Here is a 19,183-nt window from a genome sequence, read left to right as displayed (position 1 = left end):
GTTAAATACTAATCAAAAATATTTGAATCAGGCGCGACGAATATAAACCTAAAAAAAAAAAAAGCAAAATTTCAGTTAAGTCATTGAACAACCAATCCTTTCACATCAGAACGAATAAAAAAAATCTTTATGAATACAAAGCGTAAAGAATCTAACATCAACTAATTGTGCACTTGCTTTTGAAACAAAAAGACTGACTTGTCCAAATATTTTTTATGCAAGTATCACTTTCACGAAAGACAAAAAAAAAATGTATGTTACTTTTCACTTGCCGGAGAAAATGAATCGTGACACGGTCGACAGTTAAGAGATTATAATCTTTATTGGTATGTACCTTAAGAAGGCCATAAGTGTAATATAAACTAAAATAAGTAAAAAATTAGCTTGTAATTTTTATCCCCATATCATTTCCATTTCAGTTTTATCGTCCCTTAAAAGCTGCAAAGAGGAATTTTGTTCAAATTAATATTCAAGTCATGAAAATTTTGATCCTAAACACGTGATAACCTATAGTGACTTGATTGTCTGGTGAAGATTCGATAGTTAGTGACCTTGATGTTAGTAGCTATAGGGTATAATAATTAAACTAGTTAAAGTGACAGTTACTAGGAAATAGGTACAGTTACTTTGATTATATTTTGTTTTAATATATGATAATTAAATCTGATAAAGTGGCAATTACTAGAAACTAGGTAGAGTGACATCGGTTACCTTGTTTTAACATACGATAATTAATTTCACTTGGTAAAGTGACAGTTACATAAAAAATAGGTACAGTTACTTAACATCGTGTTTTAATATATAATAATTAAGCCTTGTGCAGTGACAGTTACTAGAAATAATAAACACGGTTACTTCAATTACGTTTTGTTTTAAGACACGATAATTAAACATGGCAAAGTGACAAGTACTAGAAAATAGATACAGTTATTTTGATTATGTTTTGTTCTAATATATGATAATTAAGCCTGGTAAAGTGGCAATTACTAGAAACTAGGTAGAGTGACATCGGTTACCTGGTTTTAACATACGATAATTAATTTGGCTTGGTAAAGTGAAAGTTACATAAAAAATAGGTACAGTTACTTAACATCGTGTTTTAACATATAATAATTAAGCCTTGTGCAGTGACAGTTAATAGAAATAATAAACACGGTTACTTCAATTACGTTTTGTTTTAAGACACGATAATTAAACATAGCAAAGTGACAAGTACTAGAAAATAGATACAGTTATTTTGATTATGTTTTGTTCTAATATATGATAATTAAGCCTGGTAAAGTGACAGTTACTAGAAAATAGGTACAGTCACTTCGATTACATTTTGTTTTAATATAAAATAATTAAACCTGGTAAAGTGGCAGTTACTAAAAAATAGGTACTGTTACTTCGATTGTAACTTGTTTAAATATATGCCTTGTCAAAAATGGAACACAAAACACTATACGCATTAGGGATCGCAAATTATAAAAGAAAAGCTTTGTTTTTCTTTAAAGAAAAGAAAAGCAAAACGTTTCCTTGGAATCTACCGAATAACTAGTAAACATGAAAACTAGTTAGATTGCTAGATGGAATCTGGAAGTGTTTCTAATAATCGGCTTAACTGTTCTCGGTTTTATTCTAGCAATCAAGAATATTTTTACATTTTCAGTGCCCCTATTCTCTATGGCCATTTCTTAGATTTCGATACTGCCTTTGTTTTTTTCCTAGCTTAGATATAATGCGTAACCTTATATACAAGAGTGAAATTAGAAAATTTCGATACTGATCAGCGACAGCTGCTATTTGAAACATGTAGCTACTTTTTTCAAAAATTAAATTTTTTTTTAATTGTTTAAAAAAAAACAGTAGATGTTAATAAAGCAAGGTATTTCTTTTAAAGCATTTCTCAAAATATGGTAACCTTTAAAAAATTCCTTTTCTAAAATAAAGAAATATTTTAAGAAACAAGCATAAAATAAAGTAAATTTCAGAATATCATAAATTATTCATAAAAATGCCATATTCATTTTAAAAAAATGAAATGCAAAGGAGTGCATTTTTGGCGAGAAAAGTGNGTGACAGTTACATAAAAAATAGGTACAGTTACTTAACATCCGTGTTTTAATATTTAATAATTAAGCCTTGTGGAGGGACAGTTACTAGAAATAATAAACACGGTTACTTCAATTACGTTTTGTTTTAAGACACGATAATTAAACATGGCAAAGTGACAAGTACTAGAAAATGGATAGTGTTATTTTGATTATGTTTTGTTCTAATGTATGATAATTAAGCCTGGTAAAGTGGCAATTACTAGAAAATAGGTAGAGTGACATCGGTTACCTTGTTTTAACATACGATAATTAATTAGGCTTGGTAAAGTGACAGTTACTTAAAAAATAGGTACAGTTACTTAACATCCGTGTTTTAATATTTAATAACTAAGCCTTGTGGAGGGACAGTTACTAGAAATAATAAACACGGTTACTTCAATTACGTTTTGTTTTAAGACACGATAATTAAACATGGCAAAGTGACAAGTACTAGAAAATGGATAGTGTTATTTTGATTATGTTTTGTTCTAATGTATGATAATTAAGCCTGGTAAAGTGGCAATTACTAGAAAATAGGTAGAGTGACATCGGTTACCTTGTTTTAACATACGATAATTAATTTGGCTTGGTAAAGTGACAGTTACATAAAAAATAGGTAAAGTTACTTAACATCGTGTTTTAATATATAATAATTAAGCCTTGTGGAGTGACAGTTACTAGAAATAATAAACACGGTTACTTCAATTACGTTTTGTTTTAATACACGATAATTAAACATGGCAAAGTGACAAGTACTAGAAAATGGATACAGTTATTTTGATTATGTTTTGTTCTAATATGTGATAATTAAGGCTGGTAAAGTGACAATTATTAGAAAATTGGTAGAGTTACTTCGATAACGGTTTGTTGTAATAGGATAATTACCATGGGAAAGTGACAGTTACTAGAAAATAGGTACAGTCACTTCGATTACATTTTGTTTTAATCTAAAATAATTAAACCTGGTAAAGTGGCAGTTACTAAAAAATAGGTACTGTTACTTCGATTGTAACTTACTTAAATATATGCCTTGTCAGAAATGGAACACAAAACATTATACACATTAGGGATCGCAAATTACAATTAAAAAGCTTTGTTTTTCTTTAAACAAAAGAAAAGGAAAAAGTTTCCTTGGAATCTACCGAATAATTAGTTAACATGAAAACTAGTTAGATTGCTAGATGGAATCTGGAAGTGTATCGGCTTTAACTGTTCTCGGTTTTTTTCCAGCTATCAAAAATAATTTTTACATTTTCAGTGCCCATATTCTCTATGGTGATTTCTTAGATTTCGATACTGCCTTTGTTTTTTTCTTAGTTTAGATATAATGCGTTATATACAAGAGCGGATAATGACCAGCGATAGCTGCATTTTGAAACATGTAGCTACTTTTTTCAAAAATTTAAATTTTTTTATTGTTTAAAAAAAAAGACAGTTGATGTTAATAAAGCAAGGTATTTTTTTTTTAAAGCATTTCTCAAAATATGGCAATCGTTAAAAAATTTCTTTTCTAAAATAAGGAAATTTTTTAAGAAACAAGCATAAAATAAAGTAAATTTCAGAATATCATAAATTATTCATAAAAATACCGTATTCATTAAAAAAAAAACAATGAAATGCAAAGGAGTGCATTTCCGATGAGAAAAGTGGCGACTTGTAGACAATTTTTCAATAGCCCCTTGCTATATTTGCCATCAGTTAGTTTTAACTTTCATAATATTTTTTTATTAGCTTATAAATACAGAAAATGTCGGATTTTTTTTTAAAGATAAGATATGCTCTATTTTTTTCCCTTTAAATTGCTTAAAGCAAGAAATCTTACTCTGGTACAAAGATGTAAGTACATATAGCGTTTGAGTTATTATTATTAGAATCATTTGGTATCTATTCTAACTTCTAATAGTTATGGGCTAGTTTATGCAAAAAAAGTTTGCTATATGGAATGGTATTACTATTGAAATTATAGTTTAAAATTGTATATAAGTATTCACGGAAAATAAAAGAATCAGTCTATAATCAATTTTTACTTTCGTTTTTTTCCCTCCAATGAATTAAGATAAGCAGAATTATTCATTTTTTAACTGCTAAAATTAATTAAAACACACATGGTTTATAAAAAATGACAAATTATTTGTCAAAATTTTATAAATTTCGCGATGGTATGTAAAATGACCAGACTTAAAATAGAGATTAATGAATTTAATAAGTTCGTAATGACACTAGTGAATTGCAGGGATTATTAGACTAATCCAATTGTCCTCCCAATGTTTTCGATTCGAGAAGTAGAGCGTAAAAACGTGTGTTTTGTCGTTTCTTGTGAACTTTCAAGATGAAAATCTCACGCATTTAAGGTTACTGTAGAATAAGAATTCCCTTCGGCAAACGTATATTCGTCGCATTGTTACATGGGGAAAAATAGAAAAGAATTCCCCCTAAACAATGAAAACTTGTCTGCACCCAAAGTGAGCTTCGATTTATGACTGAGGAGGAAAAAATATTTATTGTTTTCAGAAGTAATTGAAATTATTTTTCGTAAAACTTCAATAAAACACAATTATTATATCCGTAAAAATGGAGTGCTTTCGAATATTGTATCAATATAGCCGAAGCAAACTATATTAATACAATAGAGTGAGGAGCACTAAAAAAATTACAAAAAATTTACAACAAATAAAATAGAGCACATAAAGTAAAAATATCGCGTTAAAACAGAAAATAAGTAAAGAAAAAACAGAATAAACCATAAAGCGAAATCTATAAAGCGATTAGCGAATTCAAAATGAACTTCCATGAACAGGAAAATTTTCAGGAATGATTTAAAATATTTTCGTAACAAGATTGCTAGATTATAAAATATGAAAACAGGAGCGCAAATTGAGGTAAAAGAGTAAATGGAGTGAAATTTGATTTATAGGGCAGTACTAAAGTGGGTTTGATTTGTTAGTTACCAAGGATGTGCCCGAAAATGGATGTGCGCAAGGTAATATTATACTGGATAATTTAAAGAAGTTGACAATTAATAATTTCTGAAAATTAATAATTTTAGAAAATTAATTTTTATTTAAGAAGAAAATAAAATAAAATAGAAAAGAGAAAGAAACATGAATTGCCTGCTTTGTACATAATTTTAGCCACGGACTTGCCCGAAATGGATTTGCACACGGTAAAAATTATATAAATTAACAACAGAGTTTTTTAGTAAATTTATTTACAGAAATATACGATTAATTCAATGATTTTATATAACATTTTATTGCATTAGTTAAGTATCCATTGTTTTTTTATCAAATTTTTCAAGAGTTTGTCTATTTGTTTCATGGATAAATAAACACTACTATTTATTCTTTTAATTCTATTCATTTGATTAAAAATGGTGTTTAAATAGATGTTCTTAGAAACATTTGAATTCGAAGCTTATTTATATTAAAATAAAAATGATTTCTTTTATCGTATAAATAAATCAACAAAGCAGATATTTTCTTCTTTTATAATACCCAAATCCAAAAAATTGAAATTAAAATTATCATCATGATTACGAAGCAAGATTAATTTCCTCGGGGAAAAATATTATTTAATAAAATATTATAATCTTTAAAATTAAAGATAATTAAATCATCAATAAATCTAAAAACAAATTTAATATCAAAAGTATAATTTTTTTCATAATAATGCAAAAATAAGTTAGCTAAGAGAGATGAAAAATTAGATCCTTTTGGTATTCCATCAATTAGAAGAAAAATGTATTTTCTATTTTAAAGATAATTATCAAAAAGACAAAAATTAATTAAAATTTTCCAATAATCAAAATCGCAATTAAGGATATTTTTTTAAAATCATAGTAATAATTCAAAAGGACATCTTTTAGTTTAGAAAGGGGAATGCTATTGAAAAGATCCTGGAAATCAAAAGTCGCAATAGAATTAATTTTATTATGTTTAATAAATTCTAAAATCAGTTGATTATTAGTGACAATCCAAGAAAAACCTTCCTTAACAATATTGTTAATAATTTTATTCAGAGTAATAAAAGAAAATGGTACCAGGTTTAGTTATGTAAGTAATAGACCCACATGTGATTGTTCTAAATTTTATAGGAATTTTAAGAAATTTAGGACTGATAATTAAGTAAAGAAATTGTATATTGCTAACTTTAGTTTTTAACCTCTTATATAAAGCTAACATTTTTTTAATGACAACATTATTATCTAAATTATTAATTTTCCAACTGATTTTTTCTAATGCATGCAATTTTTATGCGACTATACACATTTTGTTCGCAGACATGACGTTATTAATTATTATTATTATTGTTATTCTTTCGATTTTATATTATTAATTTTAGAAAATTTTCGCAATATCCTGCTTTTTAATTTCAAGAATAAAATATAGTAAAATGCGAATTTACAACAATAATAAAACAATGGTGGCGCCATCTATTATGTCTATTTAGCAATAGAGAATTACATAAAACGCGCTATTTAAAAATAAAACATACCTAGAAAATGCATCGTTTTCATCCATGGAGGAGGGTTGCTCTTCTGTATCAGGAGTTGGAAGAGGAATCTCCCCACTAATCGATGATTGTTGAGATATTGTAGGTGTTCTGTAAGAAAGAAGCCAAAATTAGAATGAATTCAACCAACAAAATTGTAACGTTTTAGAGAAGAATTTATTAAAAATTCTACTACACAGAAATAAGATTAGAGAAACATTTTAATAATTTTCGGGTGAGATAAGAGTCGTTTCCTAGGGGAGTAAAAAGAAAGCATTAAAAATTTCTTTTCTTCGAGATTTTCATTGATGCATATGATTAAAACAGCAAAAAATATTTTTTAATACAAATTCTAATACTTTTTTTAAACAAAAATGTATTTTTAAAAGTTTTTTTAATAGAAAGATTATTTTGAGAAAAAATTACTTTATATTTGCTATTATGATCGATCAGTTATCTAAGGAAATTGAAGGGCTAAGTCCCCACCGTTCACTGCCGCTTTGCAACCGGGATGATTGCTCCACAATAATTGTTGTTTCTTTCGATAAAATAGCTTTTTCTATGAAAGTTGAAATTATTCACTTAAAATATATGATAGAAAAAGAATTCTGTTTGATTACGCTTGTGATTCCCTTATGATTCTATTAAGATCTACTAGTGAAAAATAATTTTTCTAAATAATCATAAAGTAACAATTAAAATTAACAATACATTATTATAACAAATTTAGTAAGTTCACAACCGTAATTTAATATTTTTACTTGCCTAACAGGCCTACGTATTAAATATAATTTGTGTATGCATCACATTAAGATCACATGCTGATATTAAGTTCCAAATCGATTAACGAACTCTCCTTATGACTCAGGCGATAGAGCGCTCGCCTTCCAATGAAATAAGTAGTAGTAGTTACTTAACGTCGCACTAGAGCTGCACAATGGGCTATTGGCGACGGTCTGGGAAACATTCCTGAGGATGATCCGAAGACAAGTCATCACAATTTTGATCCTCTGCAGAGGGGATGGCACCTCTGCTTCGGTAGCCCGACGACCTGCACGCGAAGTCCAGCACTTTACGGTAGAAGAGTTTAACGAGGACCCATACCGCACACCCTCGGTCCCCAAGCAGACTGGTCGAAGTGGTCACCCACCCGCACACTGACAGCAGCCAGTGATGCTTGACTTCGGTAATCTGCTGGGAATCGTGTCTTAACGATCAGTCCACTGCGGGACCTCCTTCCAATGAAATGAACATAGTTCAAATCCCAGCGATGGCTGGTCTATACGAATTCCGAACCCGGCTTGTACCGACCACAGTGCTGACGTAAAATATCCTCCGTGGTAGACGAATCATGGGTTAGAGTCCTCTTGCCGTTGATTGCTGCTTAGTTCTATCATTAAGTCCTCCACGAAAGCAAATTTCTCCCAATACTTAATCTAGAAGTTCCTTTGTCTTCTGCGTTAAGTTCAAATTAACAAGGCTACGGAGTTGAACATTGGGAGTCGTAAACCCGAAATTGGATCGGCTGTTCAACGACCGTTATGAAATAAAATAAAATGGTGATGAATAATAGCATATTAATGCTCCAAAAATAATAATTGTAAAATGGTTTCTAAGTTTGGACATCGATTCAAAAATGTTCATCTTTAAATGTAGTGTAATAAGGTATAATCTAGGAAGCCATAAAGCGGGAGAAGATTTTCGTCACAAATTCTCTTCCTCCTTCATTACTAGTTTAAAAGAAAGAAAAAGTAAGTTCAGGCAAAAAATACCTAGAGTAAGTTATAAAGTTTCAAATGCTCAAAAAAATACTTCAAAATATTAAAATGCCAACAAATTATTAGAAGAGAAATTCTCTTTTGCGTAATCCTAAGTTGTTTTCTCATCATTTATTTTCATTTGCATATATTAAAATTTTGCTTTCAGCATTTGAAGCTTCATGGCTTACTCTTAAGTTTGTCTAAACTCACTTTTTTCTCAAATTTTTAATTAGTAATGAAGAAAAGAGTGAAATTGCCAGGAAAAGTTTCTTACACGGTATGGCGTCCTATTAAGCTCTTAATTTAGAAAGCACTTAAAATCAAAATCGTAATCATAGTTGTACGAGCCTTTAGATTATGGATTTTCTTTATTTTATTAATTTTATGTTGATGACAACCAAAGTGATATGAGAATCAATGTGGAAAAACTGGATCGTACCATGTGATTTTTCTGGCCACTAAAAATGCACCGACAAACAGTGTTAGACCATCATGTTTTCACGTTATATAGAGAAATGCGAATGGAACTTGTTTATGAAGTTTGGGGGTTCTACCCAAAAAAAAAAAGGGTCGAACATTGAGGGGTGCATAGCAGGGCTCGAAAAACCGACCGTCCTCGGTAGTCAAAAATTCACCGCGGACAACGAATTTCTCGAATTCGACATCCGCGCGAACGGTCATTTACCCGTTAATGTTCGTGATACATTTTCAATTTTTTGTTATCTTACTAATCAAGAAATCCCGCGAAATTCCTTCGTCAGACCAACTGCGCATGCCCACGTAATCGGTGAACAAAAGAAAAGTTTGCTCTGCCGTGATAGCCTGGTCGGTAGGGCGCTGGGCCCATGTCCGAGATACTTAAATCTGTCGAGTCGCAACAGTCCACCATGTTCCCATAACAAATCAATACCTCTGGGGGTACTGGATTGGAGATCGATCGTTCTCTGATTCAGGTCAAAATTACGATCTGTGGATGAATGAATGGATGTATGAATGGGTCCACCCTATAAACGGGTGTGATGTGGCAGAAGTCAAATTCTTGGCCATAGATGGCTCCACTGAAAAACAAGAAACGCACACTCTGCCTTAAATTTGCTCGGTTTCACCAAGCAGGCTTGCTAGTATGGCAAGTAGCATTAGAAACAACAACAACAAAGTTTGCATTTGGACTGGCAATGCATTGTGCTTCGGCATGTGCCTTGTGGAACTGGCAAACGTCATATATGAGTCATTTAAAAAACGCAGTACCCTCGGATAAATTGACATTCCAGATAACCTGACCTTTGTCATTTAAATTAATTTCATAAAAGAAATAAATTTCATAAAAGAAATACTAGGTTACTATTAGTAACCTAGTATTTCCTTTATTACTGCATAATGTTATCCTAGCATTTGTAATCCTAGTAACTACTGATTCATTGTGCAATTTATATAAATTTTTGTAATAAATAAGAGAAAATTATATTTTTATTTATTTAGAAGCTACGGGTTAGTTTCAAAGGAGGACTGATACTACATTGTTGGACAAGCCGTCCTCGGGGACGAGTAAATTTTCTGAGTTTTTTCGAGCCCTGCTGCATAGCCAGAAAAAAAAAGAGATCAACTGTTCTAAAGATCAGAACATCGAAAAGATAGCATGAAAAGTTACACCCGTAAAAGAATTTGAACATTTAAACAGTCATCACGAACACCAAATATAAGTGACCTCTACCACAAAAAGCCAAACAAACCGCTACGAAGCAAAGTAACATGAAAGCAATAATTAATTAAACGTGATAATTATCGAACAATTAAGCTATTTCTTTATACCGTTAAAAATTAATAACTTTTCTTTTATTAACCAAAGATCTTCTAATACATAAATTTAATCAAAAAAGAAACATGGTGACTTAGAAGTGATTAACTTTTCAAGAAAAAAATAAATTGAATTTATCAAGTAGCGGACCATTTTCATGCTACATCAAACTTAAGTAGGCAGGGCTTAGAAAACTTCGTAATTTAGTTATCCGGAAGGCTTAGGGCAACGACTCAAAAGGGAAATTAGATTTTTATTTCTTGTCTTGGCCCTGAGGAAAAGCCTTTTTTTTTTCATGAGCTGCTTTGAGAAATTACATATTCTCTTCTTATGTATTAAACGTCAGATGTTTATTCGGATAACATCAATTATAACTCCTTATTTCTGTTAAAGGTTCACATATACTCGTTAAGTATTTATTTTTCTTTTTTTAAATGTAATTTAATGCTTTTCATAAACGAAAAAGAAAAGGATGCAAAAAATAAACTCAGCAACAATATGATCAAGCAATTACGCTCTAACATTAATATCTCTTCCAGTAAAAGCTCACGAGAAAAAAAAAATTACAAACGAGTAAAATACTTTTCTAATGATTTTTTTTATCGTTCCCTGAAACTGCATACCTTTTTTTCTTCCGCTTTCAATTAAATGAGCACATATTAAATACCAAATCAAGCGATGCTACGATATCTGACCATAAAAAGCAAAACGTTTTGGATAAAATACACTGTTTAAATACACACGATTGCATTAATATAGGAGTGAATCCAGGAAAAAATACGATAAATTGTACTTAAAGTAAAAAGAAAATGGTGCTAGTAACTATGTCTGACACAAAAAAGATCGAGGTAACAGAACTTAAAGGTCACTAGGGAGGGATTAAACAGTATTTATATGAGAAAGGTAATTCACTTTAAAAGAACAATTCAAGGTGTTTGGGGAAAACTTCTGCCCTGTTATGTCCATCGCGTAGCAACCACAGTGAAAAATCTGACAGCGGCAGGGAAAAATAAAAAAATTGTTTTAAATTCCTCTCAATTACCTCAGCGACGAACAGCGATTTGACAAAAAAAAAATTCCGAACAGTGAAATATTTTCCTGAACACCGCAGAATGTTCCCTTGCCAGAATCACGCGAAAGTAGAACTATCCATCCTTGCCGCATATTCAATTAAGTGCCGGGAAGAAAGATGATCTTACCTATCATATAAAAAATTCCAAAGCTATGAAAAAATGTTTAAAAAAAAAATGTCAAGCTGATTATTTTTCCTGCACTAATTATATAAATAAATACTAATATTAAATTAAACTTGACTCGCGAAAATCCGAGTTCCGTTTCCTCTATTCTATCTCCAAATAAAATTGTTTGCTTCTTCTCAAAGAATATTTTTTCACATAAATATAGCGGAAAAAGAAAGTGTGAAAGCAGTTCTTTTGTTTTTTCCCCCCCAAACCGGGAAAAAGGGAAGAAGAAAAATCCCTCCTTACAGTTTCCTTTCTCCAAATCTCTTTATCACACCTTTCTATTCCTTATTTCCTGCATTATTGAACGAGTGAATCTATCTTGAGGATTCGGAGGGAAATGAAACGATCATCAGATGCGGAAAAGTCCTTTCCACCCACCCCCTTTACTGAGGGACCCTTCAATGCCTCCCCCCACCCACACTTACACACCGGCAACTCTCTCATTTCGAAATTCAGTGAAGAAGTGAATTGAAATTTTTTAACATCCCATTCATTTTTGTCGGGAATACTAATTGGATTTTTTTCCCCATGAATTTATGAAGTAACAATTTTATTTATTTATTTATAATTATTTTTTTAATGTTCAAAATTTGTTTTTTGCATGAACTTAAAACTGCTAAGTTCAGGGGTTTCAACCTGCAGGTCGAAACTCTCGGTGATATTTTGATTTATTGAGTAATCAAAAAGATCTGTTACAATTTAAAATACTTAGTTCAGTAGTTTCCAATCTAAGGGGTCGAGACAGGTTTGGGTGGTGTTGTGATATATTGAATGATTAAAAAGATTTGCAATAATTTAAACTGCTCAGTTCAGAAGTTTCCAACTTATGGGTCATAACAGAGATTTGGCTGGTATTTTGATGTATTGAATAATTAAAAAGATTTGTAATAATTTAAACTATTCAGCTCAGAAGTTTCCAGCCTATGGATCGCAACAGAGATTCGGCTGGTATTTTAATTCATAGAATGTTAAAACAGATTTGTATAATTTAAACTGCTCAGCTCAGAAGTTTCCAACTTATGGGTCATAACAGAGATTCGGCTGGTATTTTGATGTATTGAATAATTAAAAAGATTTGCAATAATTTAAACTGCTCAGTTCAGAAGTTTCCAGCCTATGGGTCGCAACAGAGATTCGGCTGGTATTTTGATTCATAGAATGTTAAAAAAGATTTGTATAATTTAAACTGCTCAGCTCAGAAGTTTCCAACTTATGGGTCATAACAGAGATTCGGCTGGTATTTTGATATATTGAATGATTAAAAGGATTTGCAATAATTTATACTGGTTATTTTGGGTCACGACTAAAATCTGGGTGGGATTTCTTTAAATGTTGTAAAATATTTTTAATAATTTTAACCACTTTGTTCAGGCGTTTCTAACCAATGGGTCGGGAGAGATATTTGGGGAAAACTTTGCTTAAAAAGAAATATGCAAAAACATTTGTAATAATTTTAAACTGCTTAATATAGAGGTCTCGAAACTATAACTCGCAATATAAACTTCGTTTTATTTTAAATTTTTTTTCTCCATTACTCAAAATTATTTGTATAAATAATTTCAACTGCATCTAACCTGGGCTCCATAACCAAAATTCAGGTTAAAGAATTGGCACTTTACACGTTTTTTTTAAATATTTAAAACGGATTTTGATACTTTGAACTGGATAATTCGGAGTTCATACCAACCAAACTTAATAGCTGCACAGACCAGAGACGTTTAAATTATGTGTCCCTCTGGTACTTTATCAAATTTACCAAGAAAATAAAAATTAAACTATCATCATTACTATTTTTAAACCCTTATCATTTTTTTTTGTTTTAAACGTACAGTTTCCATAGCTAAATAATGACAATAATAATGCGTAATAATAAATAACTTCATGAAACTTCCAAATATGACTCTCACAGTTTTTAAAAGTTAATTGACACATGGTTATCTAACATTAATCTTGCGCATAATTGTTATAGTCAATAGATTTTCCAATATACCAAGCACATACAGATTATTATTCTTATTTTTTTTTGTTGATCTACCGTATATTTATCGAGATGCCTCCATTTAAACCCTTAACGGACCGGATGTATTTCAAGTATGCCTTTCACCAAGAATAATTATAATAATTATTAACAATAAGTATAACTCCGCAAACACTTATTATAAAAATATTTGTAAATATAACAGTAAACGCAATGATGAAAATACTAAAATGATTTGCCCCTATAGTAAAAAGTGCCATGCCATATATATGGCGGTATTGGCATCACGTTTATCGAAATAGCGTTAAAATAATGCTAATTGAACGCTTTGTAGAACACATTAGCTGCCTGGGAAACGTTTAGTCGTTTCATTTTTTATTCCAACATTCTGTAAAAATTCCAAATGTCAAACGTACATACTCGTATTCCGCATAGAAAGAATGCTAAAATCAATGAACCAGAACATAAAAATTAATTTGATTTAATAACATAATTTATTTTTAAACGTGAGGAAGACTTAAGACACAGAAAAAATATTTTTAAAAACTCTTTTTATAAGAACAAGAATTTTATACATAAGGTAATTTCTATTTGTTTTCTAAAACCTCATATTTTTAATTAAATATTTTAAACATTAAAAATTTTTATTTCTATGATTATAAATATATTTCTACAGCTTCAAAGGTCGCATACTAAATGTAGCCACCTAAAGCTTTTCTTTTATGCATTTTATGCTAATTAGTGATTTGTAATTTAGTCCGTACAGTAAAATTAATCCCGAAAGCCCTGTCAAAATAAATGTTTTGAAGTAATACATAATATAGGGAAATCTCCAGGATAAACCACCCCTATGTAGTGACCACCTCCATTTACGACCCCGTTGGGGAGGCAAGCAATTTTTTCCATAGACTTTGTGTTGAAAAGACCATCAAAACCTCTCCCAGCGACCGGGAAAACATCTGCACCAAATGCGGAAAAGGTCAAATATGGAAACACGAAATAAATATCAAAATAAAAAATATTAACAAAACAAATATGTAGTTTAAAATGTTTTCAAAATATTTGTGTGAGGCTCTTATTTAGAGAGACTCTTTTTTACGATACAACCTCATGTTGCAGTCAGAGGGCACTAAAGACGATGACTATTATTTATTTTTAGAAGTGAAAGTTAAATTAATAAACATAAGTTTTTTTTTAAAAAAAACTAATCATCTCAACCAAACAAACCTCTTCTCATCTTTTAAGGCTAGCTAATTTTTATGATATAAAAATAAACACAAATTTAAACAAAAAAACATAATTGTTCATTTATTTAAAATAGTTCTATAATTCATAAATGGTAAACATGTTTTTGCACATAATTATATCAGTAGGGATCATTTTTATAGAAGCCGAATTTTATTTACTGATCCGTCTTTTCATGACGCCAACAGATTTCCGGACCAAGAAAATGACGCTGACTAAAATTAAAGTCGTCTAAGTCATTGGTAGTAAAACGACCCTAAAATCGACCATTTTACTGCGGAACAGAGAGTGGCCGCTCCCAAGAGATTTCACTGTATTTGTGAAGCAATTCTAGCATCAACGAAATCATAGTGAACATTAATATTTAAAAGTTTTGTGTAAAATGTTTTATTAAAAAATAAAAATGCATTCTTTTCAAAATATAGACTTACTTTCGATTATAAAAGCAATAAAGAATTCAAAACTATATTTAACGGAATAAATTTGTTCGATTTAAAATTTTCAAACAATACAATCGGAACAATGTTCCCCCACCCCCCAAGTTTCACATTGAGCGGTCCCAATGGTGTTAACCAAATATTTTTTTTTCTTTGCACTGTACGTCACGATGATAACACATTGACTGAAACTCAATAATGCGGCGTTATAGCAATTACGTAAAGTGGATCTGCCAATATTTTGTTAACCGAAATCACTCTTCCCTTATAGCGAATTGACTTTGAATTGTATTACAATGAGAGGGATTTTTCTCTCCGCGCATCTACTTTATCCCCCACAATCTAAACCATCTGCGAAAGTTCGCAGGATTATCTTATACAAAAGAGAATTTATGTGGAAAGTTAGTGTGGAAAAAAACCCCAGCACAAATTAAGTATCCTGATAAGTTTTTTACATAGCTATTTTTTAGCGTTTGCTTTAGAATTAAAAATAAACTTTTTTAAGTTATTATCTTCTACTGAGAACCAGCGTCCAATATATCGGACAACATTTGATATAATTTTATTATGTAAAAAATATTGGTTTATTATTTTTTTCTGGTTAGTAAGCATTTTCAAAGCGATTGTTTTTATAAGAATATAATTGGTTTTACCAAAAAGGAGAAATGCAAATAAAGCACGCACATCACGATAGTTTTTATCTGAAGAATGAAACCACGTGACTAGAGGGTGAATTAAGAGAAAAGTTTTCTACTCTCCGTTTCTCCTCGTTATTTCAGTGAAAGAAAATCGACGCGGGAATATAAATTATAAGAAATTAAAAAAAAAAATTATGAGATGAGAAAGGTAAGGAAAAAAAGGAGGTAAGGGAAAATTATAAGAAAGGTAAGATATTTGATTCAAGTAACCTTTAGGAAAGTTTTATTTCGCATAAATATCTAATTATATGAATCTATTGGGTATTGTTTCACGAATAAAATGTAAACAACAAGATTCATTGTGAAAAGATACTACAATATGTAAAATTCGCTAAAGGAAAAAATTTATCATTTTCTAGCAATAATTAAAAACAATTTGATTAACTTTAATTAATCGAATTCTTTTTTTAATTTATGAGTTTACTTTTTTCCAAGCTAGATACTTTTTAGTAAAAATTACATTTTCTGCCCTTATTTAAAGTTCAGGTTCCAAAAAGAATGATTAAAAACGTTAATTTAGATACGTTTATAAAACTTTTTATTATTAATTATAATTATCGTGATTACAACATAATCTTTATATTTATTTCTCTCGCGTGACAACGAAAACGCGGGGATTTCTCTATCTAAATTGGCAACAATAAATGTAGTTTCAATTCATTTTGTTAGGTAGTCATAGTGGTGCGTTATACGTTAGGCATTACGTTAGGCATCAGTTATACGTTAGGCATTTATTTAGAATAGTTTTTCTATTTTCATAGAAATAAAAACTTAGTAACGAAGTAATAATTTAGAGTAAGTTTTGATCCTTTCTAAAATGGCTGTACAAAATTTAAACACAAACGGCGATAAGATCAGGGTTGCCACCGGCGACTATGTAAAATGTGGTAGAAACTCAATTCACTTTTATTTATTTATTATCTCTTTGAGTATTCAATCGTATCTACCACTATGACTTACATTTAATATTATTCATATAAAAATTTTTTTTTGCATTCGCTTTCAACAGTAAACTGTAAAAAATATGCTTTAAAAAGTTGCTAATTTTAATTTCCCTTAAGAAAATTTTTTGAATTTTAATAGTCAGCACTTTTTACAATTTTAATGGCTCGTGCCAACACTGTAAGATGAAGCATACTGTCATACCAATTATTGGTGACGAAACTTGCCTTTTTCGATCAATAGCATATATATGTTATACGAAATTCAAGTTACGGCTCTAGAGGTGCGTGAGGAAGTAGTACAGTACGTAATGGAGTATTGGGAAGAATTTTTTTTAAATCTTATCTCAAGACAAAGAGGGAAATTATTTTGATAATTCTGCTGCCATGCTGAAATGTCCCGAACTCATACTTATGTTGGTTTGTGTGATTTAATGGCTGACGGACAGATTTTAAATTACTAAAATTCAATACACAGGGAATTTATACAATATTGTGAGCATCTCTTGAGAATAGTTAAAATTGAAATAAAAATATTTCGGCTCGAGAAAAATCGAGACAGTAAAAAATTTAGTTAATATATTGTTTCTTATTACATATAAAAATTTAATGATGATGTAGCAGTTTTCCATTGTTGTCCGTGCATTTTTATTGGCCGTAAAATCACGTGGTAGGATCCAGTTTTTCATTATCATTTCCATATTGTTTTGGTTGTCATCAGCATAAAAATTAATAAAAGTCACGAAGGTAATTCGCGATCGCAACGAACTATAGGGGGCGTTGNTTTGGGAATTCAAGGCTGAAAACATACCATTGAATAATAATTAGATTTATATTTGAAAGGAGGAGTTATTTTTAGAATCTTGTCCCTTTTTCACTTCCATATTAGGAAGCATTAAATGATTTTCCATAGTGCGTAGAGATACAATGGCATGTACGACTGTAACCTAATTACACTAAAATCTGTTTGTATTTAATGCAAGACCTAAGGTTTTCGCATGACTCTTGCTGAATAACGTGTTCCACAAAAGGAGTCTTGTCCACTCCCCCTCCTTTGAGGAGGGCGGATGTGAACTGTTATAACCACCAGCATATCTTTTAATAAATCTTTTGATAACTTATTATGGTTTTGACTGCAATTTCTTAATATGAATACACCAATGATAACAGAGATGTAGCCCTGTTATTACATATATGTTATACGATATTCAAGTTCCGGCTCTAGAGGTGCGTGAGGAAGTAGTACAGTACGTAATGGAGAATTGGGAAGAATTTTTTTTTAAATCTTATCTCAAGAGAAAGAGGGAAATTATTTTGATAATTCTGCTGCCATGCTGAAATGTCCCGAACTCATACTTATGTTGGTTTGTGTGATTTAATGGCTGACGGACAAATTTTAAATTACTAAAATTTAATACACAGGGAACTTATACAATATCGTGAACATCTCTTGAAAATAGTTGAAATTGAAATAAAAATATTTCGGTTCGAGAAAAATCGGGACAGTAAAAAAATTTAGTTAATATATTGCTTCTTATTATATATAAAAATGTAATGATGATGTCGCAGTTTTCCATTGCTGTCCGTGCATTCTTATTGGCCGGAAAATCACGTAGATGGATTCAGTTTTCCCTCATTCATTTCCATATTGTTTTGGTTGTCATCAGTACAAAATTAATAAAAGTCATAAAGGTATGGTTTTCCTATAAATATTTTTGTATCCCTAATTTAAGGTTATTTTCCTGCACTGCTATTGTTACGCTTTTAATTCAAGATTTCAAAACTTAAAGAATTGTTTATTATTATTATAATTTAATTCTGCGCTACATTTTGAGATAAAGTTATTTAGGAAGGGAATTTAATCTGGTAAACCATTTTATAATTATTTTTTTTGTGCAAATAACATTAATATAACGTTATAAATTACAGTTAAAGTGATCTGTTAAATGATTTAGAACTTAGCGATCATCTTCATGCACAATAAAATGCAAGCAAAAATAGTATTTAATATACACGCCCGTTTGATATACGAAAATATTAAATTACTGTCGTGAACTCATCAAATTTGTTTGAACAATATAATATTATAAGAATACAATATTATAACAATATAATATTATAACAATATGAATGTTATTTTAAAAAATGATTACTTAGAAAAATTACCAATAGATCTAATTTTAAAATACTAATAGATAATATTTGGACGTGGGAAGTGGAGTCACAAGCGTAAGCAAACAGAATTCCTTTTAGTGTATACACCGAAGAGCCATTACATTATGACCACCCTCCATCTATAACAATGGGCTCACCCATGTTTTTCATGGTTTCTCGCCTAGAAAAAAAGTTTTTATGGGGCACATTAGAACCCATAATCCTCATAGAACAATCCCTGACGTCTGTAAGCTACTTGAACATAGTTGCAGACCAGGTTCACCCATTCATGGCAACAGTTTTTACTGCGGGGGATGGTGTTTACCAACAGGATAATGCACCATGTCATAAGGGTCGAATCGTCG

The 19,183-nt window shown here is 30.5% G+C and overlaps 1 protein-coding gene across 1 annotated transcript in view; it reads right to left on the bottom strand.

Annotated features, from left to right (window-relative positions):
* The window catches only part of LOC139425547 (uncharacterized), a 305,675-nt gene that overhangs the window by 72,522 nt on the left and 213,970 nt on the right, over positions 1-19,183 (bottom strand). The window contains exon 2 of the mRNA XM_071180706.1: positions 6,570-6,677. Coding sequence (XP_071036807.1) covers positions 6,570-6,677 — 108 coding nt within the window. The remainder of the gene's footprint in view (positions 1-6,569; positions 6,678-19,183) is intronic.

Source organism: Parasteatoda tepidariorum, chromosome 5, assembly GCF_043381705.1.
Source record: "Parasteatoda tepidariorum isolate YZ-2023 chromosome 5, CAS_Ptep_4.0, whole genome shotgun sequence".
Lineage (NCBI taxonomy): Eukaryota > Metazoa > Arthropoda > Arachnida > Araneae > Theridiidae > Parasteatoda > Parasteatoda tepidariorum.
The sequence above is the reverse complement of the archived record's forward strand: the minus strand, read 5'-3'. Positions and strand labels throughout refer to the sequence as shown.